Source organism: Lathamus discolor, unplaced genomic scaffold, assembly GCF_037157495.1.
Source record: "Lathamus discolor isolate bLatDis1 unplaced genomic scaffold, bLatDis1.hap1 Scaffold_249, whole genome shotgun sequence".
NCBI classification, from domain to species: Eukaryota; Metazoa; Chordata; class Aves; order Psittaciformes; family Psittacidae; genus Lathamus; species Lathamus discolor.
Genome location: NW_027069278.1, coordinates 3,019 through 30,938, shown reverse-complemented (window position 1 = coordinate 30,938; position 27,920 = coordinate 3,019). Strand labels below are relative to the sequence as shown.

The following is a 27,920-nucleotide window of genomic DNA, read 5'->3' as shown; positions in this document are numbered from 1 at the left end:
GCGGCAGGATTACCAGTTTGCAAGCACACTTTGATACATTTCTTAGCTATTGAGTAAACAAGAGAGCTAGACTGCTGTTAGCTACTTATATATACTCTGTGTAGACCACATCCTGCAAAACTTATAGCATTAAATAGTCAAGGTTAAACAATCACAGGCACATTTCAGCATAAAGACTTTCAGTATTTTCTGAAAACTAAAAAAGCATTGAAATATAGTTTAGCTAACAAATACTCTCTGCTCTCACTCCCACCATATCCAAACTTCCTTAAATCCTGGACAGAATCGATAGACAACTCTTTTTATATAGCAGGCCCACCCTGTGATTAGTAAAATGCTTTACATACTTGTGAACAGAGAAAGTAACAAGCAATTCAGCTCCATGTTTTCCTTCCTGGTTTCACTGTTCATCCACACAGTTGCTTGCTCCTTGAGGGACAAATCCTGCTCCAATGTAGAAAATACTCCATAAATTGCTGCAAAATATATTGATTTGCTTTGGGTTGTTTGTAGTTTACCTCACTGACTTTGACAGGACACTTTGACTTCATGTCACCACCACTGCAATACCTTAAATTTCCATTATGGAGAGTACCAAATCCATCTGCAAGCACAGGAGCTGTACTGAGGCATAAAGCAGCTGGCAGTACCAGCATGAGCAGTAGGGGTTTTTTGCCTTTTTAGTGTGAAGATTAGTGACCATCACCACTCCCAATCACCTTGTAATTACACTGAGGGAAGCTGGCACAGGCAGAGATAAATACAGCAGGTGGATCTCTGGATGCTCATGTGCTGGTAATCATAAAATCATCCAGGTTGGAAAAGACCTTTAAGATCAAGTCCAGTCTTTACTCCAGGACTGCCGAGTCCACCACTAAACTGTGTCACTAAAGGCTTCATTTACACAGTTCCAGAACACTTCCAGGGACAGCAATTCCACCACTTCCCTGGGAAGCCTGTTCAGTGCCTGAGCACCGTCTCTGTGAAGAAATTGTATCTAATTTCCAATCTAAACTGCCCCTGGCACAGCTTGACGCCGTTACCTCTTATCCTATCACTTGTTACTTGGGAGAAGAGATCAGCCGCCACCTCACTACAACCTCGTTTCAGGTACTTGTAGAGTGATAAGGTCCCCCCCGCCCCAGCCTTGTTTTCTCCAGACTAAACAACCCCAATTTCCTCAGCTGTGCCTCATCACACCTGTGCTCCTGTTCCGTTAAAACAAGACACCACCCTACATAAAAAGAGGTAAGCAGAGGTTTTGCTGCGTAGAACAGCTAGTTCCCTGTTAAAGGGCAGCAGTTCCCTGCGCTCCAGACGACCAGCCGGAGCCGAGGTGTTTCCGGGCAGGGTGTGAGTGCCGCGATAAGCCGCACGGGGTGGAGAGCTTCGACAAAGGCGGCTCTTACTCCTCAGGCCCTCTGTTGAGGGCCAGCTCTCAGCTCCCGCGCGTTCTTTTCGTAGGGGGAGGTGGTTGCTTGCTCGAGGGTCAACCCTAGGGAGAGAAAATGGAGGGGGAGGGGTGCGGGAAGCCCAAAAAGAGGAGCAGGGGTTGAGGGGGAAGCTATCGAAAGGCCGTGGAAGGCCAGCTTTGCTCCGCCATACACGTCGTGGGCACTGCGGAGAGCGGCCCTTTGGAGAGGGAGGAGGGCTCGGGCTGGGCTGGCCTGGCTGCTCTGCGGCAGCACTGTCGAGGGCTGAGGTAGCTGTGGCCAGGCTCGTGCAGAGTCGGGAGGGCCGGGGCGCAGCCTGCGGGCGTGAGCTTGTGGGGGCCTGGAGGTGGGCGCTTGCGAGCTCGCTCCTCAGCGGGCTTATTTTGCTCCTGGGGAGACGTGTAATTGTCCGAACACTGAGGCCGCTTCTTCTTTTGAGGGAGATATATATATATATATATATATATATATATATATGTAAAATAGATCTACACCTTATGGTGCGTTCGGGTTGTTTGCAGGCTCAGTCTAGCTGCTTTGGTTGGCTGAGCCTGGTGTTCGTTAGAGCCAGTAGTGAGCTGAGGCTGAGCTGCCGGTGCTGGGGAATTCTGTGCCCACAGTCTTCCACTTAATGCGATTCCCGTGGGAGCGCAGTCGTCGTGCATTAGGGCCTTATTTTCAAGTTTAGGGGGGATATTTCTTGTTAAATATTTATGTGCGCTGAAGTGTAGATTTTAGTAAAAGGTGGGAGAGTTGGAATTGCACTAATGGCTGTGATTCTTAATGCCATGTTGTATTATATTAGTTTATTTATAGAATCCAGGCACAAATAACCACGATTTAGCTCGTAGTAAATCTAAAGCTGATGCCCAGCAGAGCACTTCTTTTTGCACTATATAGTAGTTATTTATATATTTCCTGCTGGTTGTTCCATTGTAGAAATTGTGTAGGGCTGTACGTACACAATTCTAGATACTAAGTCATTTGTGTTGTAAGATAAAGAAAATAATAGGTGAAAGGGGAGAAAGCAAGCATCTCCGTGAGAAATTACAAATTTTTCCTCTCCTGCCAGAAGAGCTAAGGAAGATGAAATAAGCTGTAGTTGTGTAAAAACTATGTAGGTATGCTGGATGGAGAGTGATAAATTATGTAATTTAATAATTTGTTTAATGATTGCATATATATAATGGTTTCTTAAAAGGTTATTTGCATCATATGTGGATGCAGCTAGTGCCTTATTTTGCTAAATGCTATATTTTTGACATTCTTAGGATAAAATAGTGATCAAGTCTACCTCTGCTTAATTGTGAAAACAACAGACTGTAATTTCATATGTTAAAAAGTAATCTGAAAAATAAGTGTTATCTTTCTATTTCAGCATTAGGAAAATATTATGGATAAGAACTTTAAGGAAGAGAAGTTTACAGGATTTACTAAATTTACACCTCCTTTGTACAGACAACGCTACCAGTTTGTTAAAGATTTAGTGGGGAAATATGAACCTAAGAAGGTTGGTATGTTTTGTCTTTTTATGTTAGAAATTAAAGGCAAAAATAAAGACATTAGTTCATTAGGTATTTATATAATAACCTTCATGCCCCCCATGGCTGTTGTTGTGATACTCATTTTGAAAATTTAAGTAAGTTAAACTATATACATGATGTTGTATTTTGTCTGCTCTTTTCTAACGAGTCACTCCTCTGAAAATGGAAGAAGTTGCAGAATACCTCTGTCTTCAGGTTTAGGTCAGAAAATGTTTATGTCTTAGGGAACATGCAAGAAATTAATGAGAAATGCTGTAGCAGTGCATTTATGAACTTGTAGAGGTCATGGCACTAAGATCTGCTTTTGGATATAACAATTTGGGAGTGTTGCATTTGTGTTTAAGTGTTTGAATTTTCTGACTTGGGGTGTAAAATGTGTGTGTGTAAACTTTTTGTTTACCTACAGGGTTAGAGGTAGGCTGAATAGAAACAACTCATGACTTAAGGGTTGGGAGCTGAGCCTTCCAACCTTGACTTTGGAATGAGAAAGAGCAGTGGGGTTTGGTTTGTGTTCACAATGGTTTGGATGGAGAGCAGTCCAGTGAAAAGCAGTGGTGAACATGAAAATTGCCACAGCTTTCATACTTAATGACTTATCATTACTTGTGAAAGACATTCTTCAGAGTCAGCGGAATGTTCTACGTGTACTTGTTTATAGCTGTAAAACCAGAAAGTTAATGCTTTTAAAATATCTTGTAGGCTCTTCAAAGAAATTTCAAATCCACATCTATCCTGCTTGCAACTGTATGTTTTGGTTATGATTTTAAAATGGTTCTTTTTATCATTAAACAGCTATTTTGAAATAAATATAGAATTTGTTATGCAAGGTGAAATTGTTTGGAAATGCACAGCATTGACACATTGTTTAATATCTAACTTACAGGTGGCAGACTTAGGATGTGCTGACTGCACGCTGCTTTGTATGCTGAAATTCTGCAGTTGCATTGAAGTGTTAGCTGGGGTAGATATCTGTGGAAGTGTAATGAAAGAGAAAATGTAAGCTCTTGCATGTTGTTAATTTAAGGTTTGTATTTGGCTTGACCTAGTGGCATGCTACGTTCTTTCTTGTAAAGAAGTTCAAAATAAGGGCAAATGTGGAAATACCAGCTTGGCAAATAAAGAGTATTGTTGTTAATTACATTGCACCTGTGTCTGTGCACCTGGCTGTAGATGTGCCTAACATCACCACATGTGGCAAAGATCCAAGTCATGGAATGGCCCTGAAGGTGTGTTGTGTACACCTGGGAATTACAGTGTTTGTGAAGGTACTTAACAAATTTACATGTTATATGAGTACCATGGAGTTGTAGAATCAGCTGTGTTAGAAAAGACCTTTAAGATGTTCAAGTCCAACCCGTTATGCCAGGACTGTGAGGTTTTGCGTTTCACATTTGTGTGTTTTGTGTGATGCAGTATTTCAGAATGAAATTTGTGCCTATATTTTAGTTGTTCTTATTTGGGAAAAATAAGTCAATATGATTGCCTAATAATTTCCCCCAAATTCCTCTAAAATATGTCAAGAGCTGAGCTACTTTTAAAATTACAAGCATCTTTCCAAATGTCTTGAGAGTACAGTGGAAAGTTTTATAGATATAAGGACAATTGCTGGATTAACTCCTTGGCTCTTTCTCTATCACAGTAGTCATAAAAAGTGTTTGTATTAGAAAGGTTTTTTTACTTTTTGTCAATCTGTGTAAAATTGTTAACCTTTTTGAGATTCACAAGGGATCTCTGTAGGAGGTTAGCTAGTTCAGTTGCATGCACAATTTATGTTGCCCTAAGGTCCTTTCTGTAACGTTGTGTTTTCAATACTTTTGTAGGCATAGGTTGTCTCCTCTTCCTGTTGATTATTTGCAACCACGTGAAAGATCCCTAACTGTTACCTTGCATCATGGTTCAGTTGCCCATAAAGATCCTTGCATGCTTGGTTTTGACTTGGTAACGTGCCTTGAACTGTGAGTATTAAGCCAACATACTATGTTTTTCCAAGTTCATTAGGGCCTGCTTTGGAATTTTGTCTGGACTAGAAACAGAGTTGAGCAAACGTTACAGTGGAGTAGCAGAATATGTCATCTTCTAAATTGTGCTTAAGCGTACTAAGAAACTGATGTGGTGGTAGCTTAATGGCAGGAGAAGGATATTGATGGGAAAAGTACAAAATGAAGGAGGAAATTGTCACAGACAAAAACCTCTAAGCTGCCACTCAGCCACATTGCTAGTGTTAGGCTATTGCAGTGCTAGGCTTAAAATTCCAAGGTATAGATATGGGTTTAGGGTGTTTTGACTGGTTGTTAATAAGATACATTAGGGTGTTCTTAGACACATACATAAACTTATCCTTTACAGAATAGAGCACCTGGAAGAATCGGAACTAAAGAAGTTTCCTGAAGTGGTGTTTGGTTTCATGGCTCCAAGCAGGGTTGTTATCAGTACTCCAAATTCTGAATTCAACCCTTTACTTCCAGGAGTGAAGTTATTCAGAAATCCAGACCACAAATTTGAATGGACCCAGTTGCAGTTTCAAAGCTGGTAAGCTTGCTGAACATCATAGCCTGGTAGCTTTGAGTGTTCAGTAGTGTGAGAAAGGAATAGATACGTGTTTTCAAATGGTTTGTGTATGTGGTTTGGTGTCAGCGGACTTTCACACCTGATTTAGTGAAGCATTCCTTTGCTGTTATAAATACCTAAGCATATTTTGTGGGGCTTGTTTTTTTAGGATGGTTGTTGTTTTGCTTTGGCTGTAAATGATCTGCAAAAAATATTTAAGACTTACTATTTTTATTATTTTTACTATTTTTAAAACATTTTTGCATGCCTTAATTACAATTAATACGTTTGAAGTGTAAAGTAATAATTAACCTTTGTGCATAATAATAGCCTGCTATAGAAATGCTTCATAAAACCCCAAGGAATGTTCTCACTATGTATGCTGGTATAATTTAAGTGCTCTGTTAGTCCAGATCTTTCTCTAAGAGCATGCCAATAGATGTATCAAATATTCATAGTAGCATAGCAAGTTGAATGAGGTTAAGGATAGTTTAGTGGATCTTGGCTTAATGACAGATTCTGTGCAGAGCATCTGTACAGGACAGAGGGTTGCATGAGCTGTATGTTAGTCTACTATCAGTAGATGAAATAAAAACAAAGAGGGAATGGGATATATATATCCTGTATTATCATTCAGCTGTCAGGCAGTTGTGGAAGAAAATACATGGTACAGAAAAGATGCCATACCTCAGAAGCTAGCTTTTAGTTAGAAACAATCTTGAAAAACTTGCCCCTTAAATTAGTGTGTTTTTTTTTCTGCCGTAGACTTTGATGCATGGAGTGGTTTTTTGAGTATGTAGTTCTGCAAAGCTTGAGGCATATATTTTCCCCTAAATAATGATCCTAAAACCTGCTTGCATTATTAGCTAAAGGATGAATACCTTAGAGACCACTTATACAACCTAAAGTAAATTTAGGTTCTGCTTTTGGGTGCATGTGAATTAAATACAGATATTGCTGAAGGAGTTGTGTTTTCAACTTCCAAACAGAAACTCTTTGTGTTGTGAAATAAGCATTTCAATGTACTTTAAAATACGTGGGATATTAATTTAGCTTACTGTTTTTTGTTGGAGAATGGTGCAAGTAGATAGTACTATTTCAGTTCACTGCCCCATTGATTTTTTCACACTGGCTAATGTGCAGTACTAGAAGATTGGTTTTCATTTAGGTGTCATGTGCACTGTTGTAACCTTGATTAGGTATACTTCATTCTTTGTACATTTGCAACAAACCTCACTTTTCTGGCCTATCAGTTGGTCTCTTGTTTTGTGGTATCTATGTCTTTTAAGAGTTCTTTTCAAATAGTTCTCTAAAATTGGTAGGTTTTAGCTCACTTTCAGTGCACTTAAAACAGTAAGTAGCTGTGAACATGCATATTCTATGCAGATGTTTGGTTGCCTAAATTACCAATACTAAATGAGTCAGGCTGGGGTAGGCATATGGCTACAGCTCTGATTCAGCAAATTTTGACAGTGCTTATCTTCAGGCATGTGAGTATTGCTAAAAAAAAATCTGCTCAAGCATTCACAGGCTCAGGGTCTTGCTTTTGTTAGAGATTGCATCTTTATCACATTAAAAGATGAATGTTTAGTATGACCACAATGTTTTGTGTTTCTTAGGGCTCTAGAGACTGCTAGATGCTATGGTTACTCAGTGGAATTTACTGGTGTGGGGCATCCACCAAGAGGAATGGAGAATGTTGGGTTTTGTACTCAAATAGGTGTGTTTGTTAAAAGAAATCCTCAAACCAGTGTATCCACTCAGTCTGAGAAACCCACTGAAGCAGTTTACAAAACAGTAAGTATTACTTTCTTCCTTTAGGAGGTTGAATAAAGGATAAAATTCTGTATGACCTGGCTGTAAAGGTCTTCTTACTGTCGACTACTGTTACTATCCAATCTTAGCTGTGATTAACACATACAGTGAGATCAAAAGACTGTTAACTACATGATTTGTGTTTCTAGTTCTATAAAGGCCTTACAGTTCTAGGTTATTTGTTAAATAGCAGTACGGATAATCATTCTTACGTTAACATAGTGATATCCTTAGAATGAAAATTTTCTTTCGTCCAGGCGTTCTATGACAGGTACTTTTCATAGAATCATAGAATAGTTAGGGTTGGAAAGGACCTCAAGATCATCTAGTTCCAGCCCCCCTGCCATAGGCAGGGACACCTCACACTAAACCATTCCACCCAAGGCTTCATCCAGCTTGGCCTTGAACACTGCCAGGGATAGAGCACTCACAGCCTCTCTGGGCAACCCATTCCAGTGCCTCACCACCCTAACAGGAAAGAATTTCCTCCTTATATCCAATATAAACTTCCTCTGTTTAAGTTTTAACCCGTTACCCCTTGTCTTGTCACTACAGTTCCTGATGAAGAGACCCTTCCCAGCATCCCTGTAGGCCCCCTTCAGGTACTGGAAGGCTGCTATGAGGTCTCCACGCAGCCTTCTCTTCTCCAGGCTGAACAGTCCCAACTTCCTCAGCCTGTCTTCATACGGGACGTGCTCCAGTCCCCTGATAGTCCTCATGGCCCTCCTCTGGACTTGTTCCAGTAGTTCCATGTCCTTTTTATGTTGAGGACACCAAAACTGCATACAATGCTCTAGGTGAGGTCTCACAAGGAGGAAATTCTTTCCTGTTAGGGTGGTGAGGCACTGGAATGGGTTGCCCAGAGAGGCTGTGAGTGCTCCATCCCTGGCAGTGTTCAAGGCCAGGTTGCATGAAGCCTTGGGTGGAATAGTTTAGTGTGAGGTGTCCCTGTCCATGGCAGGGGGGTTGGAACTAGATGATCTTGAGGTTCTTTCCAACCCTAACTATTCTGTGATTCCATGATCATTTCAAGAAGTAATCAGAAAGTAAGAGGACATAGTTATAGACACTGGAGCTTCAGTGGTTGTGTTGGTATAAGGCACTTCCTCGTAAACTAATAGGAATGAGATTGCTTAGTTTCCTTAATTGCCTTGGAATTAATCTCGGTGTAAAACACAGTACAAGTTCACAGATTGTGATGTTAGAGGTGGTTTTTTTAATCATTTTTTGCATCTGTGTGAGCATATTTCATGTTTTACTCTGGAAGCAGAATGAAAGACACAGCTGTAGTGCTGGTTTCCAGATGTCATTTCAGAAGTAGTTTAGAATCTGTGTAGATGTGGAACTGTGACCAGAGCCTTAGAATAAGCAATGTGGAAAAGAAGAGAATGATTAAAAAGAATTGAAGAGTTGCAGGTTTTTACCTTGCCTGATCTAGAAAAATATATATGGAAATATAAGCCTGATTTAAGTTCTGTTAACCTAATTGCCATTGTAGTTGTAATACATGAAGTCCTATTTTCTAGTTTTTGTGTTATCTGAATATGTTTCAAGTAGTAAGCAAAACAGGATTGAATTGAAAATAATCTTCACATTTTAGAAGCTCTCTTTGACAAGAAAATATTATTGTGTTGTGTGCTATAAAGGTCTTCAAAGCAGTGTATCCATGTCTTAAGGATGAGAAGTACCTGCAGAATGCAGTGGTTGGAGAAGTTATTTTCACAGCACAAATCATTAAGCAAAGTCTGCTGAAGCGTTTAATGTCAGAACACGGGGAGTATAATGGTGATCCTGCTGAGAGAAAATCCAAATTCCAACCTTCAGTGAGCTGCTTCTCAGAAGATCTTGGAAAACTGGCTGTTGAAAAAAGCATGGAATCATCTGTCAGTGGAAATGTGGTTTATATACCTCTTGCAACAATCTTCTCTTTCCCCAGAGTGAATCAACTTTGTGGTACCTTTGAGAAGTTAAGCAAGCTTGTTGCTGGCCAGGTCACTTTGAGCAATGATGGCTCTGCTGTGATGCTCAATACTGAACATGAAGATAGATAACAAATTTCTCATGAATTTGTTAAAATAATGAAAGAATTTTTTTAACTATCAGTGAAATGGTGTTTTCTATGTGAACTAGAACCAAAAAATATTTTACAAACTTTACAGTATTCATCCATCAGCACCTCTTTCATTTAGTGAAGATGAGTGCTTCTGACAAAGATCGAAGTAACTCATAAGGTTTTGAAATAGAATATCAGGCTAAAATCAGGGAATTAATTCCTGTGAAGAAAAATTTAAAGTATTTCTCCTTATTTTCTATTACCTTATTGTAGTTGTCATGACTAGATTGTTTTTGATAATCTTTTGTTAGTTCCAAGGATAGTTAATAACGCAATTATATTGTTGTTCTGAATAACACAAGCTGGACATAGGTTTAAGGCAAGTTTTTCCTGAATAGGATAGAATTTTTAGATGCCTCTTTCAAGATGAGCCCATACTTGGCCTTTGTGAAAACCAGATATTGTTCTGATAAATAGGAATATGCTGCATATGTTTCTTGTTCAGTAAATTGCATACTTGAGAAGAGTGCCATGATGTCGGATGTAAAGTAGGAATAAAAGGTAGATTTAGCCCTGTTGTTATCCTGTTTCTTGATAACTGCACCTTGGGAAATAACTTGCATCATGTAACTTTCCAGAAGCTGAAATTAATTAATTTGGAACTGGTATCTTTGACTACTCTGTTTAAAAAGAAAACAAAGTAAAACCCAACCAAAATGTTCTGTCGCTGTGAATGCTGACCTGGCCCCTTTGAATTTGGGAAAAATTTTCTCTGTATTTCCTCATGTAGCTGTTGTCTAAAAGAGTCTTAGTACGTTCTGCAGACATGAAAGGCAGATGTTAGAAATAGTCGAGCTTACTGACTTGGCTAAGATGATTAAAGTAGATCTTAACTGTATGTGTAATACACAGTGAGCAAATGTTAGATGATGGACTCCTGTGCATCCTTCAAAATCTGTGTCTTCCTAAGATTGGGATTTTCATACAGGAAGCTAAGCACTGCCGTTCTTAAGCTTCTTTGCATACCCAGATTTTTTCACCAGTAATTTTAATATGTCAACTTAGTGTTTCTTATGAGTATAGAGATGGTTAACGAAAAGGCCTCATTTTGTGCGTGCTTCACAATGTCATTGGCAATTTGGGATGAGCTACTGTTATCAGAACTGATTCCATGTTTATGAAACATGCAAGTTTTACAACTTCCTGAAAACAAAAATTCTGTGTAAGGGCTGACTGTTTCTTCAATGTAAGTGCATTCTACCTTCTCAGTTTTTGAATTTCCTTGACATTATTGAGGAAAAGGTTAGACATAACAGGAAAAGGCACCTGTAATTCTCTGAATTGAGAAATGGTACAGAATCTGTATTAGATTGATAATCAGGGAAAGATCTGCAGTGCTCTGTAATACCAAATGACTCAGAAATGGTTGCTTAGTGTAAGAAGCAAGGGTAGACTGATAGTGCTAGTATGTATAAATGGCTCAGAAGTGACTTTACTATTGACTAGTGGTGAATCTCCTCTAGTTACAAAGCAGGAAGGGTGCATGTGCCAGGAATGAATTTCTCAGCAGTTGAGGTACAGCCATTATAAACCAGATTTATCTGACAAATCAGGTGAGGACTGGGGTTTGATGGAAGCATCCACTCAGAAGTTATGATTCATGTAATGGAGAAGCAGTTGTCCCATTGCCTCGAAGGCCCCACTCCCCATCTCCTGCTCCTTCCCTTCTGAATGCCCTTTGGTCAGCTGTTATGAAAAAAAACCTCCAGATTTTTAAGAATTCATCTTCAATACAGCATTTAGAATGGTTTTACTTTTTTTTACATTGTGATATGAACTTGATATAGTTGGTATGTTAAAATATATGTAAAATTCAAAACTGGTAAATATTCTTTGGACACTAATAAGCATAGCTGTTTGAGAGTTGCATTGGTTTGTTATGAGGTCTCTGCAGTTCTCTTTATGATTTGTTATAATTTAAAAGGTTTGGGTTTTTTCAAAACTGTACTTTTTCCTGTGTCATTTTTTCTTGAAACTTTCTATGTTTAGTGTACTTTGTAGCATGATTGATCACTTCAAAATAAGGAAAAGAGATGCTCCTCTTCTTCCATCAGATTTGGAATGGTACTTGCTTTGAATTTTGTGTTTGGATAATATGTAACTACAGGACTTTCTTGTGAGCTGACAAAACTGCATACAAATACTTGCTTGGTTTTCCACAACACAGTGTACCCTCTTTGTAGCTACACTTGGAAAATGGTTTATGTGAATATTTGATAGACTAATGTGAAGGGGCCAAAAGAGTAATCAAGTTTTTAAGGGGTTCATGGGTCCTCTTCCCCTTGTTAGTTTGGCATTTGCTATAGCTATCATTAAAAACTAATCTTTAACATTCTTGCTTATGCTTTTCCTGGGGAAGATTTCAAGTCAAACTACAGATGTTTGGCCTCGTGTTCTGTGCTTGTTAGTATACCTATGTGTACTGAAACTGAAGAAGCTATTACATAGCATATACAGAAGCATTATTTAGAGAATAAACATTTGAGATTGCTGATTTTTATTGGAATAAGCTGTTTTGTGTGTTAGCTTACCAGGTTTCCACTGCCTTAAATCAATGTTAAGTAAGTTTTTTGTTAAAGGATTGAACAGTCTTTCCAGGAGTAGTTAAACCCTTTCGTAGGATTCACTGTGCATAGCTCTTCATTGTCAGGTTGGTCTTTTGACTAAACTGTTATGCATATTTGGGAATAAACACAGTACTTATTGTATCCCACTTCAACTTGCTGTTGAAACTGACAAAAGGTGAATTCTGATGTCTCAAATGAGCATGCTGAAAGGAAGGTAATGAAGATGAAATGTTTTAGAATGCATGTGACGATATCACTGACTAGGAGATGGCACACAAATCTCAAAACAGGTCACCCTTAAGTGTTTCAAAACTTTAAAATCCAGATTAAGTAGAAAAAAAATAAACCCACCACTAGCACAAAAAAAAGGCAAAAAGCAAAAACCAAAAAACCCCAAAAAAAACCCAAAACAAAAAACCCCCAAAAAACCCATAAAACAACCCAAACAAAACCACCCCACCCCCCAAAAAAACCCAAAAGCAATGCCAGACCACACAAAACCAAAAATACAGTGCAGTACCCTGAATTTAAGGGTACTGCAATTTAATGACTGAATTTAATAACTTGATAGGTTGTTGAGCAAGTCAATAGGTCAGAATAGCTTAACAGGATGTTTCTGATCACTGTTTTAAATTAATAACAAAGTGAGGAAGTGGTATAAATAAATCCTAAAGATACTGCTTCACTTATTTGAATCAATAAACCTCTGTAGCCTAGTGGAGACAGCTGGAGGAATTAATTGTCTCCACCAGAGATTTCTCAGAACACATGGATCTAGCAGTTAATGAACCTCTGATGTATTTCTGTCCTGCTGGCCATGGGTTTTCATGGTTTTAGGCTCTGTTCCATGATTATATTTTTATTGGTAAATGAGGTTTGGATTGTTCAGTTACAGCTGGAATTTGTGTAACTCATAATGGTTAGTTGTTGGGACTTTTTACTTGTACATACAATTCTGTAGTTGGGCAAAGGTTTGCTAGCATTTGCTTGGAGATTTCACATAAAATCACCCCCAAGCAGTTAGTTGCTGTTTTAGCTTTTAATAAGGAAGCAGCAATGGGAATTGCCTGTCCCACAGAAATTTTAACAGGCATGTTATGATGTGTTTTGCCCTTGGCAGATCCCACTGTGAGGCCACAAAGGGAATTGAATCAAGTAACCTGTCACAGGAATTTGTAGTGGGAAGAGGAGAGCAGGCCAGAATGAGCAGTTGGGTGGGGAGAAGGCAGAGCTACTCATTTTGCTCCAAGAATGACAGAAAATAATTTTTCCTATGCTCATCTTTGTCTCTGTTTTCTCATGGCAGAATGTCTACAAAATACGAAAGTGTTCAGTGACAGTATTTGAAGTACCTCATGACTCTGCTTTTTTTTCTTTTTTCATGTAGTAGTAAGGGAAAATCTTTTCCTACATTACAACAATGGTTTTCCCATTGCCATATATGTACACATATAGTATGGCATATGTGTGTATGCAACATTGGTGCATAGCCTTATTTTCATTCACGAGATGTTTTCCTTCCAGATTGAGAAAAGAACAGTGTCTAAATGACACATTACAATATAAATGTCACTCAAACAGTCTGAAAACATAGAGGTAGAAAAAGCAAGACATTTTAATAAAACCCTTAGTGATTATATTTGCAGCTGCTGGTATTCAGTAAGGTGACTAGCAGTTATGAATATTTTATGTATATATGTGTATACTTTGTATTTTGGAGAGCTCCCCACTTTGAGATCCTTAACTGCAGGATTTGTTTGCTGATGCAATTTGCCTTTTGTGCTGTAAGGAACCTGCTGATTCATAAAACCAGAAGAGAGCCAACAACTACAGAAGAAATTCTGGGATATTCTGCTGAAATTTGGGAAACATTGTCTTCTTCTTTGTACCAAAAGACAGTGGAGACTGGAGTTGGTTGTATGTGGTACAGTTACTTCTCTTAATCCTTACTATACAATGTGTTGATTATTGAACTGATCCAAGTGACAAATAGCTTGTATTAAAATTAGCTGCAATTTTCACCAATCCCGATTTTGATTTTTTTTTTTTAATATAAGAACAGGTGCTTACTACAGTACCAAAAGGCTTGGTTATTTTGAATACAATGATGAGAAAAGGAATACATACCCAAATATGTTAGATAAATAAGAAGGTAATTTACAAAGTTATACAAATTGTATAAGAAGTCAAGTACTAGCAAGTCTGTACACTTCACTGAGGAAGATAGATTTTGTCAGGAGGGTCTAGATAGAGTACCCTCACTTTCCCCAAGTACTGCTAGTTGTGATGTCTGCTTAATAATAACTTAATGCTATGCCTCACACTTTAAATTTGATTTTTCATTTGTGTAAGACTTACATATTAGTTTTCCTCTCTGAGAGACAGATAAATAACCATGTACTAATAACGGTGCTGTTAAATACTTCGTGGACCAGAGATGAAGTTTAATAAGCCTCAGAGTTGAAAAGCTGTAGGGAAGTTGAGGTAGACTCTCACTTCCAGTGAAGTTCATAATCTTTTATTAAAAAAGGACAGATTAAAGAAACAGATTCCAAGCTGAAGACATGAGTTTATTGAATGTCTGAGAGACTTGCATTTAAATACAGTAAAAAAAAAAAACCAAAAGACCACCAATACATCCTGAACAGTTTCCTAAATGAGTCTCCTGTATTCTTCTAACACAGTTTACAAAAAAAAGGATCATACATCTAAACATGAAGGTTATATTCCACTTAAAATATGCACAATTAGCGAGTCGCTTCATAAAGAGTTGTAGCTGTAAGTCAGAACAATAAATTACTAGGATACAGTTTTATTAAAAGCTTGATTTCCATGTAAACTCCCATCCTATTTAAAAGATCTGCTCAGGCAAGAAAATAATTGGTTTCCAGTAAACAAAATACCCAATGTATGGCAGTTAGCTGTATCTTTTAACATAGAATACAAATCTAGGCTATGGAAATTCCCGTCAGAATTGCATAAATGGCTATACAATGTTGTTTTTTTTTTTTTAAATCTGCTTTCTTCAAACTATGTCTATTTTTCCTAGTAAACTTCAGTAAGCTACCATCTAAACTACTACTAGTTTTAATAAATTTACCAGTAAGTGTAGCAGTATTCAAGAGTACTGAAAGCAACTAATTTATTGAAGTATCGCGCATCTTTTGGCTTGCAGTAGGATTCTTTTGGTACAAATTAGCTATGTAACAGGAAAAGAAACGATCATTTTCTGGGATATGTATAGTATATTAGCAGTTATGTAGTTTCTGTTTAAAATTCCTGTGGCTGACAGAAATGGATAATACCACACTTCTATTAAGAGCAGCTAAAATATAACCTTTGTATTAATTCTTTTGCCCATTAAAACACTGAAAAAAGATTATAATTGACAGTAGGAAATGAAAGTATTTAAGTACCATAACTGAGAAATAGCTTATATTAATCATATTCAGTAACAGTACTCAGGCTTTAAAATCTGAGATTTCCTTAAACCCCCCCTCCCAAACAAAGAATAGTGTAATAATTCTTCTATGGATTTATAGAAAACAAAGCCTGCTTTTCCTAATATAGTCTATTAAATATGACCTGCTTATACTTCAGTAAAAGGTTGCCAAAGAGCAGTTTTTGAAACATTAAGGACTTTCAGAAATGGCCACACTAATTGGATTTTTATTCAAGCCTTACGAATAAACAAGTAATTTGCAGTATATAATTAAGTACAGTAGGGCCAAGCCTGAATTAGAACTTTCACCTACCACATCCCTTTCAAAATTAAGTCTTCTGTACTTCTTATTGAAAATTTTAAGGAGTTTTCATCTTTCTTGCCTGTTAGGCAAATCATTATTTGTGCAAATTTAAATACAGTACATTGACCTGAAAGTAACAGTGGACAGATAGTGAAGGAAGAAATGTTCAACAAATTTGTTGCACAGTAAGACTTTTTCAGAGTGCAAAGTATGTCTACAATAAAGTGCTTCTCTTAATAAGTTATATTGATAATAGTATAGATGTTTACCTAGTTTTAAAGCTAAAATTGCTTAGTAAATGGTTTAATTTCCCTATACCTCCCCAATCCCGCAAGGCACATTGAAAACACAAGCCAAGCACTAAATGTGAAGGATTAAGCTACAATAACAAGTTCTAAGTGGTAGTAAACTACTGACTAGGTTTGTAAACAGTACTATTCCATTGAATCTCAAGGTTCATGCATTATTTGAGTTTCTGTGGATCCAGCTTTTGAACTCCAGACTTAACAATCAAGCCAGCTTTCTTGATAATACACTACTGTGCCTTAGTATTTTCATGTGAAATCCCACTTTTCATGTCACTTACATGAAAACAGATCTCATGTTTCATGCATTAAAAGCCTTTAGACTTCATTTACACTTAACAGATCTGGTCTCTGGCTGGTTTAGATCTATTATGTTTTGGGTTTCATTTTTTGCCTTTTAAATGCATGTGGAGTTCACCTCTACAGTTCAACCTTATAATGAACTTACGATCAGTATTTTTAAGAGAAGGATTTTTTTATGTTAAAACATAGCTGTGCTATTTTGTGGAGGCCTGAACTTTGACTTCATAATTATGTTGATGTGATAGAAGTAATTATATTCTGTAAGACTAAAATGGTAGCTAGGATCAAATTGAGTAATTAATGTCTTCAGGTTCATTTAAGGCCAACTTGAAGAATCTTCTTTAGAAAAGAAGTTATGAACAAAGTACATCACTGCGAATGATCTGTTGTATGAAATCTGACTCATCATGCTTCCAAAAATGCTTCACACAACTTAAAGAGCAAGTAGTTCCACTAATGTCAAGTGGAGCTTACAGAAACAGTCCAAGTACTTGCACAAGGTATACATAGCTATATATTGCCTTCATACCACAGAAGAAGAAATTCTGTGAGCATGAGACATTCCATTGCCTTTCAAAAAAAGACCACATTGAGTTCATCTTGGCTTTGACAATTTTTGCAACAGAGCAAACAAAACCAAATACGAATGCCAGAGCTCTGAGTTTTCCTCTTGTTTCTCATTCCAGTCTAGCGTTTTATCACCACCTGCTCATACGCTCCAGATCCTACTCTGAAAGAATGGGAAAAGTTAATTCAGTTGCAATGTAATTGGAAGCTAAACAGCAAGTATTGCACATCAGCAAATTCACTGTTTAAGAAACCCCAAATAGCCACCTCCCCCAAAAAACTCCCAACTGAGCAGCTAGTATCACAACAGCTACATGTGAAGGGTGGAAAATACATGGAATTAGCATGCCACTGAGAAACCTACAGTTTAATACATTAAAGTGTTTCGTGTTGTACTGCAGTCAAAATGAATTATAAATAATGTTACTGAGAACAAGTTATTGTTGGACCTCTCTTTAGTTCCTTAAACATTACATTTTGGGTACCGCTCTGACCCTAGTCATATCATGTGCCGATAATTGTCTTTATATATATATATTTACACATAAACAGATAAATGTATTTAAAACAATAATGATGGTCCTACGATAACATACAGGAAAAACAACTCTCCTAAACCACCTACAAGAAAATAATCTGAAGCAAATTATCAAAGAAGAGAGTTTAGGGCTACCAGTACTTGGAAAATGAACAAGACCTTGAATCAGGAATAGTGTAGTGTAGAGAAACAGAAGGAGTTGTGTGTAAAATTAAAGTGAAGAAAATCAGGCTTGTTATCAGGAAGATGTAAAAGTTGGATATTGTAAAGGCAGATGTGTAAGAAAACACTTCAGACTTTCTTCTAGCTCTAGAGAGTGATGTAGTAAGTCTGTAGAGCTAAGATTTCAAACTGGTGCCTGTTTCCTGTGTCCATACTGAAACACTGCTCAGTTCTGAAAATTATGGAACTGAAACTCTTCAGAACCTCTGGAAGTTATAATTCTAATGCTGGCACATCAGTTCTGTTTTGGAAATAACCTATGTGCTTTGTTTTAAAGCCTGGAAATCTAGTTCTTTTGGTGCTTTTAAATGATATAGGGATTAATATGTTAATTATTAAAAGATACAAGGATTAATGATGTAGATCCAGAACAGCTGCTTTATCAGATGCATTTTTGTTGCATGTTATTTATGGACTGGTTGTTAATGCTACCTACCTGTTAGGTAGATGATGGCTTCCAAAAGAAGTGCTTCCACCAGGACCCACAAATAATCTTAAACCTTCTTCTAAAATGCAAGGGAATTAACACGTTAGCTTCCTTTAATGTTGCCCTAGTGAAACTACATAATTTTAAATCTACCAGTTTTGTAACTGATACACTGAGATGCAAATATTTTAAGTAATGAAGAACCAAACTTCATATGGTGTGTGTCGGAGGAACTACCTTTGTAGGTAGATTTGCCCCTGCTTTTTTTTTTCCAGGCTTAAAGTAATTCTCTGCCAGAGTTACCCGAGTCATGCAACCGTCTTTCAACTTCTGGGAGACAGGATAAAGGAGAAAATCTAGTGATTCATGTGCACTGTCCTTATGACTACAAGCAACAGAGACTACAAATAGAGTGGATTTTCCTAAGGCCTGTAATGTGCTTAGGGAAAACCCCTAGGCTTATTTATTTCCATACCTTCTGCACTTGAGTCTAAACTGAAGTCTTGACTCTGGAGTATTTTTTCGACTATATCATCAGCATCAACTCTGGTAGCATCGACCCTCTTCAGCTGTGACTCCACAGAGTCTTGCTTTACAGGATGTCTGCAAAAATAAATATATTTAGGCTCTTAGAAGTGATACAGTAAATTGTATTTTACTTCTGCTAGGTAAGGCTGTCAAGCATACCTGCAGACTTTCTCTGATGGTGCATCTTTAACAGATGTATCGATATTAGTTACTTTTGGCTCAGAGTCATCACATGGCTCCAGAATACTTCCAATTCCTGTTGAGGTACTACCCTCTGAGGTGTTTCTCCGGTGAGAGAGTTCAGATAGACTGGATGATCTAGAGTGACATGTGCTGTATCCTGTTGGGAAAGTGCAGGAGAGCTAGGTCAGGCATGTTCTTGAGAGCCAAGGTCATTACTTACATTTTACCATTTGTTCTTTCTTGTAAAGACAATTCAAAAGCCTTGGAATGCATGTACATTCATCAGCTAGGCGATTCACTTTGTGTTTTGTATTCTAGCACATGCTGTTTCTCTTTTTGCTCTAACTCCTGCTTCCTAACAAATATAATGACTTGATGTCATTAATTCCACTTCAGCATTTAGAGCTAAGTCTTCATTTCTATGTTACTTGTTTTTACACATGGAAGAGGTAAAAATATCATTTGGATGTATCATTAATTGGACAGAGCTAAGGGAAAAAGCTGTCTCACATCTGAACAGATTATTCATTGCGCTTTTAAGAGGAAAAAATATTACCCTCCACACACCTGAAATGCCTAGGGAAACCTTTCAACTTGAAACCTTTTTTTAAAACACATAAAGTATACTTTACTACAGTCTAGAGCTATGAAAGTAAATAAACCCCAAAACTCACACAGAATTGTTAACAACTACCTGACAGTTTTGACTGCTGACTTGCATAGCTTGATGTTCTGGAATGTCCACATGCACCAAGTTCTTCTGGGACTGAGGCACTCTTTGATGAGACATCTGCAACACGTGCAAGTCAGATACTGTTAATACTGTTGCTAAAGCCAGCTTTGTTATTACTTTGTCTGTAATCATGATCAGACTCAAATGTCCCATTCCCCATAGGGGTTACGGATTTGACACTGGTCTTCTACAAACCCTTTGAAGTGTCAAGTGCTGCAAAAATACCATGGATGTTAACAAATACGCATTCCTTAAAAAAAAAATAGAAGTATCATGTTTCTGTCCAAGTAAAACAGAGAGCACCATTGGATTAGAAATATTTACATGAAATGTTGTTCTAGATTTGTCTACTGTCGACATTAAAGAGATTACCATGCTTTCCTTGGTATTATAGTAGAATGGTATGATAGATATCTTCTGGCTGAAAAAGTAACTGTGGTTAATGCAACTTAAGGTGTGTATGGTGGAAACTAATGAGCTTTGTAAGAATGCGAAGCTTGTAAAAAAACACAGAAAACGAACCATCCCACAAAAACAAAACCCACAAAACCCCCACCAAAAGGTATTTTTTTATAATAGTCTGAATTTCAGAGTAACCACTTCAGTTTTTAACAATACTTAGAACGTTTACAACTCAAAATGTACCACTCTAAGTTACACATATCCCGATAATTCGTAAGTTGCAAATCAAGGGCCAAATTAAATGCTCACTCAAAATACAATTTCAAAGCAATCAAAAAATGTGTGACACAGAACATGTAAGATTTAAAATGTTAAAAAGAAGGTAAACTATCCATCCAATTTCTGATCTTTCCATCAAATAAACTTTTACAAAAGTAAAAAAGAGAGATTTCACTGATGTCGTCTAGGAGAGTGTGTCTCAACAAATAACCAAAGATAGTCCCTTTGTGGGCCAACTGTCAGCATTCCTTTAAGATTTTGCACATCTCCTTTAAGCTATGAAGCCAGCACAAAAGAAACGAGAAATTAAGAACATTATTTTATACCTGCTATGCCCAGATGTACTACTTTTAAGTTTTCTCCACCTTTCCTGTCTTCATGAAGAGATTCTGATTCTCCAGCAATTGCTATAGACATTCCTGTGGAAGGAGGCCTGTAAGAAAAAGGTGGTTAAGATTCGTTCTACTTCTGCTGTAATTCCTTCAAAATGATCAGCACAGATTTTTCTTTTCAAGTAAGTTGCCATAATTCATACTGTGCTTCAAATTAATATGCTTGTGACTTTTTTTTGGTACCTAGCTCCTTGTTAAAAAGATAAAAAAGGGAAAATACAGAAATCAAATCTATCTGCTCAGCTCTCAGCCCTTCAGGTTCCTTGGAAAGGCTTTTCCTTTTTTGATGATTAATGGAGTGGTATGTGTTTATTTTCAAGTTCTTAATTATTTTTTTTTAAGTCTCTGAATTAGGCTAATTTACATGCTAAGAATATATACACTGCAGTACTTCATGGAATACATGACAAGATGGTAAGTTTAAACAACAAGACACAATGCAACAACAGTTGGCCTGCTTGACTTGTACACTGTCATGTTCTTTGTTTTATCTGTTACAAGACAGGAGTTGATTCTGGGCTGTAACCCTTCCTGTCCTAACAGTGGGGCCAGTGTTACCATCTCCCTGTATTTCACTCTACCTCCTGCAAAATAAAAAGAGCATCATGTACAACATAATTTAAATTTGGTTCAGTATTTTAAAAGTTTTGTGTAATGCTTAAATGCTTGTTTTAGTTTATACGAAGACCTAAAGGGGTATTTTTAAATTACTAAACCCCTTAAGTTTGTGTTTTGCTAGTGCAAAAGAATCTAATTAGAAAATGGCAAATCTTGCAAGTACAACTAAAATACATTTCAAGATGTTACCTACCTACAGTTTTTCTAATGCTTTGTTATTTTTGACTTTGGGAACAGACTATTGGTCTGTGTATAAGTGGATTTTTGTTATCATTTTTAGATTTGACATATTCGATAGTCACTGTCTTTGTGTACAGTAACATATCCCTCCTTACGTTTTAAAGAAAAGAGAGAAAAAGTGCTTTTAGAAATACAATGCTTGTGTGACTTATCTTCCTGTCTTAGTTAGGAAAGCAAGAACTGAATGCTTTCAGGGATGTCACCCTAGATCAAACACCAAGCCTCCTAAGCTGCCTCATAAAATATGTAGCTGATTTCAATTGTGTAATTGCTTTAAGATTTATTTTTTTCCTTCTGCGAAGGACATCTGGATTAGATAAATTTTTTGTTCTGTTTGTGTTGAAAGTTTATGTTCCAGGAAATGGTTATATCATCAGTTTGTAAGAAAATGCCAAGTCTGAATAATTTCAGTTAGAGATTTTTTTCCTAGGGAGCTAGAAAATTATTTAGGTACTGATTTGAACTCCTTCAGTACCAGCCAGTAAGAACAGGAACACATTGTTTATTAGTATGCAGTTAACGATTAGTTAGATGCCTTTGAGAAATTGTTTATCAGTACCAGTGATGTATTTGTTAATAGCTCTGACTCAAAAGTAAATCAAGAGGGGCTAAATAACTAGCGACACAGAAAAGCTTTGCCCAGTCAAATTCAGATAATACTATCTTACTATTTATTCAGTAAGCACAAGATGAGCTTTTACAGCATTCTGTTCTTTTTGAAGGTTAGGAGAGCAGAAAGGGTCTTTAGTGGTGCAAGTGGACACTGAAGAGTTCCTGTGGTGAATCATCTGAGCTAGACTGATGCAAGCAGCATTCTCAGATTTCCTCAGAAATGGTGGTAAGGACACAGCTACAGCAATAATGCACAAGGTCTTGAGTTGCTACTCGAGTTCTTGATTGTCCTAATTACACCAGAACCTACCTCAAACTATCTAAAACCTACAAATCATGAGCTAATTCATATATGTGCCTGAGACTTAGTTAAGAGATCAGTGCTGCTTTTCTTGGAGCTGCAGCCTCATTTCACTTTAATTGCAATCTTTTTAACTTAAAGAAGACTTGAGTATATGTTCACTGCTACAGATGAAGTGTGCATGAGATTGTTGTCCCTATTATTGGATTATTAAGAGGGACATTGCTTACATTAATCTGATAGAAGATGAATTTAAATTCACTTTATGATAATATTTTGAATAAAAACCATAATCCATACTGAAGTAAAAGGGTTTGAGTGTAACAGTTTGTAAGCAAGCACTATATCTTTACAGTGGGAGATACCTTAGATGAAACATAAGGTGTGAAAGTATAAAGGAAGGTTGCAAACCTATACAAAAAGTTGAGATTGACGTAACAGGAGTGAAGCTAGCAGGTATTTTTCAGATTATTTTCCTTAAGCTCATTTTTTCTTTTCAAGCTATATGTAATACTTGGAGTTCTGCTTTAGATTGTTTTTGAAAGGGCCAAGAAAGCATGTTGTCTCAGATTGAAGGTCTGTCTAGCCTTGTGTCCTGTTTCTATCAGCAGCAAACAGATGCTGAGAGAACAAGACACAGGTAGTAATCATCTCCTGAATATTCTTCCAGTATCTCCTCATCTGTAAGTGCTTGAGCCTCATATGATGTTTTATGCTGAATAGCCCCCAATAATTTTTCATTCAGGAATTTGTCTTAATTCTTTCTTGAGCTTTTAGTATTCACAATGTGGAGTAGCAAGGAGTTCCAAAGCTTAATCACATGTTATGGTAAGAATTTTGATTCTATCTTCTACTAGTTTCAGTATAGCAGTGTGGTCAATGAAGGGAACTGTAGAAAAAATTGAGTTAAACTAGAAACAAATTTATTTTGAAGGAATTATTTAATCAACCCCTCCATAAATACCTTGTGACAAAATACAACTAAGTTGGTTTAAACGTGGTCTTGATAAAACCCTTAGAATTAATGGCTTTCAGGTTATTATAAAGTATCTCTCATAATACAAAGGACATGGGAGCTCTTCACTTCCTACTGATCAGGATAGTTAAGTCATGGTTAGCGATAGCCACTTGCACTGTTTCAGTGTAGCTATCCACTCAGCTTAGGTGGCCCATAACAAAATGGCCCATTAGTCTAGAAAGAAAGCAACAATTTCATCTTATTCATGACTAGGTTTGTCCTTAGCATGCATAGTTTGTCTGTTCTGTGGTTAGTTATGGAAGCTAACATGCTCTGGTGAAACCATTTCATTAACTATAGATTAAGGACAGTGAGTCCAAAGGATCCTGAATACATCTCTCTCTATTTTCCCAGCTAGCTCTCCCCTCAGATGTTACCTCTTGCATCTTTTACTAAGTTGCATAATGTCTTTGCTAACAGAGAAATATCTGTAAGTGATTTCTCTTGTACTAACTCATACCACATTTCCGGTTTTGGGTTTGGTTATTCTTAGTTGGTTTGTTTTGGTTTTTTTTTGTTTATAAGTCTTTTAAAATCACCTGAGACTTGTGAATAAAAGGTATAAAAGCACATTTTCAAACACAAGTATTAATCAAATCATCCCATACCAAGTATAATTATATAACCTCACAGCAGGAACAGGTTCCTATATGGCTTTTGTTTTCATTATTTATTTATTTATTTACAGGTTTGCAGGCTAGTACTGTTTGATAGAAAATATACTAAGTATTCAGCACTAAGGAGAATTATGAGACTTCTACTGTTACTTTTACCAAGTTAGCCATTATTCAGCTACCACCCCATTTGTTTCTAACTTTTTTTTTTGGTTAATATTGTTGTCAAATTGGAAAGATTTATAAATGCAACCCAGAAGTGTAATTCTGAACATGGAATGTATGACCAAAACACTATTCCACGGAAATTTTTTTATAAACTTACGTTTTAAAGCATGGGTCTCCAGACATTAGCTGCATATTGATCAAAACCTACACATGAAGAAAACAAAAACCCACTGTAAGAAGAAAAATGGGGTTGGTCTGTGATACATGGTCATGTCACTACCTTACATTTCTTACATTTAATCTTACATTTAAGTAAAACAAAATGGCATCTTCACATATGCAAGTAAACGCATGTATGTAAAAAAATAGCTTTTTTTTCCTAGTACGCATGCAAACAACACAAAATGGCATTTAAAGTAACATAGTTACATGTACAAGATTCTGCAAAAGATACACAGATCAAGAAGACTCTTAGAATCATTAATAGTTAAGATGGCTTTAATTAATTAAGCTTAAAATGGCTTTAAGGGAAAAAATAAAGAGACAGGAAATCTAAAAGATTAATGAGCAAACAGAAGATTGTTTAAAATAGTGGGTGCTGAAGTATGTTCTTTGCCGAGAGTGTTTAGCAAACAGCTAGCATACAAGAACTGGTTGTGCTAACACCAGAGGTAAATAAAACCACAAAAGGGTAAATAATGCCGTAGGACAACAATTCATCGAGGAGGCTTGTTAGCTGGGTCAAAGCCATCAATTAAAAAGTTTTCTTTTTAAAGTCTAAAACTGTCTTTAAGAAATCACAAAGTGCATGCTTAAACAGTGCGCTCAGTAGTGTCAGAAATTAATCCTAGTGTCTTGGAAATTTTTTTTATTCACTTTTTTATTACTTTTTTTTTTTTTATTCACTTGTAACATTCTGTATGTAATGATTTTCAGGTTTATGCAGCTTACTCCATTTTTTTAAACTCCTTGGATTAATGGGAGAGAACTGCAGGGTGTGTTTCTTGCAACAATGCTCCCCAATTATTACTTTCATTACTATTAAATAGAAAAGGGGGAGTTCCAGGAGTCATTGAGGTGTTGAAGCTGGCTTATACATAAATAAGCCAATTAGGAAATTCGCTCTTATAAAGCTGCACAGGAAGTTGTCCAGTCTTAAAGATATAATCACTACACATATATATGAATGTATTAACTTCTTCATCATACTTTCCTATTCTTTTGTTCAATTCCTGTTAGAATATGAATACTATTTAAAAGCTTTTCTTTTACAGCTATCCAACTCCTTTACAAGGAGTAGGACAAATTCTGTTTTGACTGCATGGATTTTAATGATTCTCTCTAAACAACGCTGATGTTTTTACTTTAAATAGTATTCCTTCTAGAAAGAGGTTCACGAAATATGCTTTAAATTTCATTGTGTTTAATAATACTTGTTCTCTGCTTTATTAGTTTAAGTATCATAAAGAAAACAAATTACTTTGAGAATGGAGTTATCCTGTCTTGTATTTTTGGTATCATAACCTTCCAGTAAACAGCGACGAGTGGTATTTCCCGATCCAGCAAACTCTGCAAGATTTAGGTCTGCAAATCCCAGCTGTTAAAAGAAAATGACAAAATTAGTAGTAAGCATATTGTACTTGTTGCATGCACAGCATTGAGTACCACCAACAGCAGTTTCTTTCAGATATGAAAAAGAGAATACCCTTTAATGGGAGTGGCCCAAGGCAAAAAGCCTTGGCTCTTTGAGAGTGTCAAATTCTGCATAATTCTGTTTTCAGTCTCAAGAAAGAAAAAGAACAAGGAGAGTTTTCTGTATTTTTAAAAGTAAACAGATGCAGAAGGGTTTACTTTTATCAACTCTTTTAACATACAAAATTGAAAGAAAAAAGCATTCTGGTGGTATAATATTATTTATTTATTAAACACACTGATCAAGAGTTTCAACACCACTGTGTCACTATAATGCACATAATGAAATCATGGGTTATTAGAGTAGTATTCTGGAATGACTTTAAAAGGACATAAAATTACAAGAAAGAAAAGGTAATTAATAGGCAAAATTAGATACATCTCAATTTACCTTTGCATATGCCTTTCCTCCTTTTAACTCCTATGAAAAAAGAGAAATGCCATTAAGCTATTAAAGATACTGACTGGGAGTTTTGTTTGTTTTGGGTTTTTTTCTTAATTTTTTTTTTAGAAAAGCAAATACTAATCTTCATTTTAAAACAGCTCAACACACATTTGCTAGGCTGTGCTGCTGTCATTTAGAACTTAGTGTTAATGTTCTCTGTGCAGGCCAGCAGGAGACTGTCATCTTGCGGAGAGGCAGAAGGATGAGTGCCTGATGCCAGTCAGTATTTGGCTCTTGCAAAGTCTAGCCCCAAAAGTAGGACATCCTGCATAAAAAATTCTTAGCATAGTTCAGGACTTCTAAGTTTACTGTTGAAGTATCTTCAGGATATCCTAAGTAAATTTAGGATAGATACTTCTCACCTTTCTTAGAAGTATCTATCAAGGGCTAACTTTATAAAGACTGATGAGTGATTACTTTGCTATCCTGCTGGAATAAGTGTTTCTTTCCATAAGAAAAAGAAATGCAATTAATTAATCAAACTATGGTAATTAATAAGATTACTATGGAATTTCTACTAGAAGAATACCTGACATGGTTGCAGCTAAAATTTGTTTTATGAAGTTTATCAGACATTTAGAAATTAAACCAAAACAAGTGAAGAAAGAGCAGGAAAAAAGGAGAGAAGGGTTAAAAAAAAAAGGCTACTTACCTTCCGTACAGACACCCTGCAAATGCAAGTATCCAAAATCCCTGTTGTGGCACTGGCACTGATTTTACACATAAATAAGAACTTTTTCTTCCAGCGGACACAGTTTGCCTGTACTACTTCCCTGCAAAAACAGAACATGTTTCATATTACTTGCACATACATTTAGGACCGTAAAATGCAATAGGACACAGCTCAAGAACAAAGTTTTGTTGTAGAGTAGTCATGTCGTGCAAAATCAGTTCATGGTCTGAATCATCATCCTTCATTCTTCTCTTTGTGTAGCAAGACTAATAATTGTTTCAGACCTTGACCACAGTAGAAGACCTACAGAAAAATTCAATAGCCAGTGCTTTTGCAAATGAATGGGATCATGGTTTCTCCAGTTTGCTTCAGGTGAGTGAGGTTTTCTTGAACATTAGCTCCCAAGCACTGTCTTCCAAGCTCCTGAGCTTTGGAAAGTGCTCAAGATACTGTGTTTGAGAAGTGTTTTTATCAATACAAAGAGATATAAGCAGAACCAGATAAATTTGAAGCCTGGAAAAGTACAAAGGAGATGATGTACTGTAACCACATAGAAATTCATGCACTTGGGACAAACAGGAATTTCAGGTACATACTGGGACCTTGCCATTTTGAGAGCAAAATAAAACAACTAATATCTGAACGTATTTGTTTATCACAGAAGGATTACAACATGATAGTATGATGTAGCTGAGAAAAGGCAAAATGGAAGATGCTTTCAGTGAGATTGATATTATTTTATAAGGCGCAAATGGAACACATTGTTCTACTTGAGTAAATCCGGTTGAGCAAGAACAAACTCCAAAATGAATGGGTACAAGGAAGACAACTAGAAAACTCCTGTACCTTATGAGAATAAATTATATATAATAAAAATACACTAGTGATTCCAACA

The 27,920-nt window shown here is 36.7% G+C and overlaps 2 protein-coding genes across 7 annotated transcripts; one reads left to right on the top strand and one right to left on the bottom strand.

Annotated features, from left to right (window-relative positions):
- Positions 1-1,058: 1,058 nt before the first annotated feature.
- On the top strand, positions 1,059-12,470 carry LOC136006497 (small RNA 2'-O-methyltransferase-like). Of its 4 annotated transcripts, none has more exons than XM_065664527.1 (7): positions 1,059-1,248; positions 2,812-2,943; positions 3,861-3,973; positions 4,798-4,932; positions 5,324-5,506; positions 7,144-7,321; positions 8,986-12,470. In XM_065664527.1, the coding sequence occupies exons 2-7, from the start codon at positions 2,827-2,829 to the stop codon at positions 9,388-9,390; spliced, it is 1,131 nt and encodes a 376-aa protein (XP_065520599.1). In that variant the 5' UTR covers positions 1,059-1,248; positions 2,812-2,826; the 3' UTR covers positions 9,391-12,470. The 4 variants fall into 4 exon arrangements, with proteins under 4 accessions (XP_065520599.1, XP_065520598.1, XP_065520601.1 ...); XM_065664526.1 differs by lacking the exon at positions 1,059-1,248 and adding an exon at positions 1,585-1,702; XM_065664529.1 differs by lacking the exon at positions 1,059-1,248 and adding an exon at positions 1,760-1,779.
- A 2,098-nt stretch (positions 12,471-14,568) lies between these two features.
- Positions 14,569-27,501, bottom strand: LOC136006495 (EEIG family member 2-like). Of its 3 annotated transcripts, none has more exons than XM_065664525.1 (10): positions 27,005-27,501; positions 26,299-26,328; positions 25,696-25,812; positions 24,373-24,419; positions 20,579-20,685; positions 19,530-19,628; positions 18,815-18,995; positions 18,603-18,730; positions 18,137-18,206; positions 14,569-17,098 (listed from the first exon to the last, which is right to left on the bottom strand). In XM_065664525.1, the coding sequence occupies exons 1-10, from the start codon at positions 27,140-27,142 to the stop codon at positions 17,083-17,085; spliced, it is 933 nt and encodes a 310-aa protein (XP_065520597.1). In that variant the 5' UTR covers positions 27,143-27,501; the 3' UTR covers positions 14,569-17,082. The 3 variants fall into 3 exon arrangements, with proteins under 3 accessions (XP_065520597.1, XP_065520595.1, XP_065520596.1); XM_065664523.1 differs by having other exon boundaries at positions 14,569-17,103; positions 27,005-27,496; XM_065664524.1 differs by having other exon boundaries at positions 14,569-17,103; positions 19,533-19,628; positions 27,005-27,492.
- Positions 27,502-27,920: the final 419 nt, after the last annotated feature.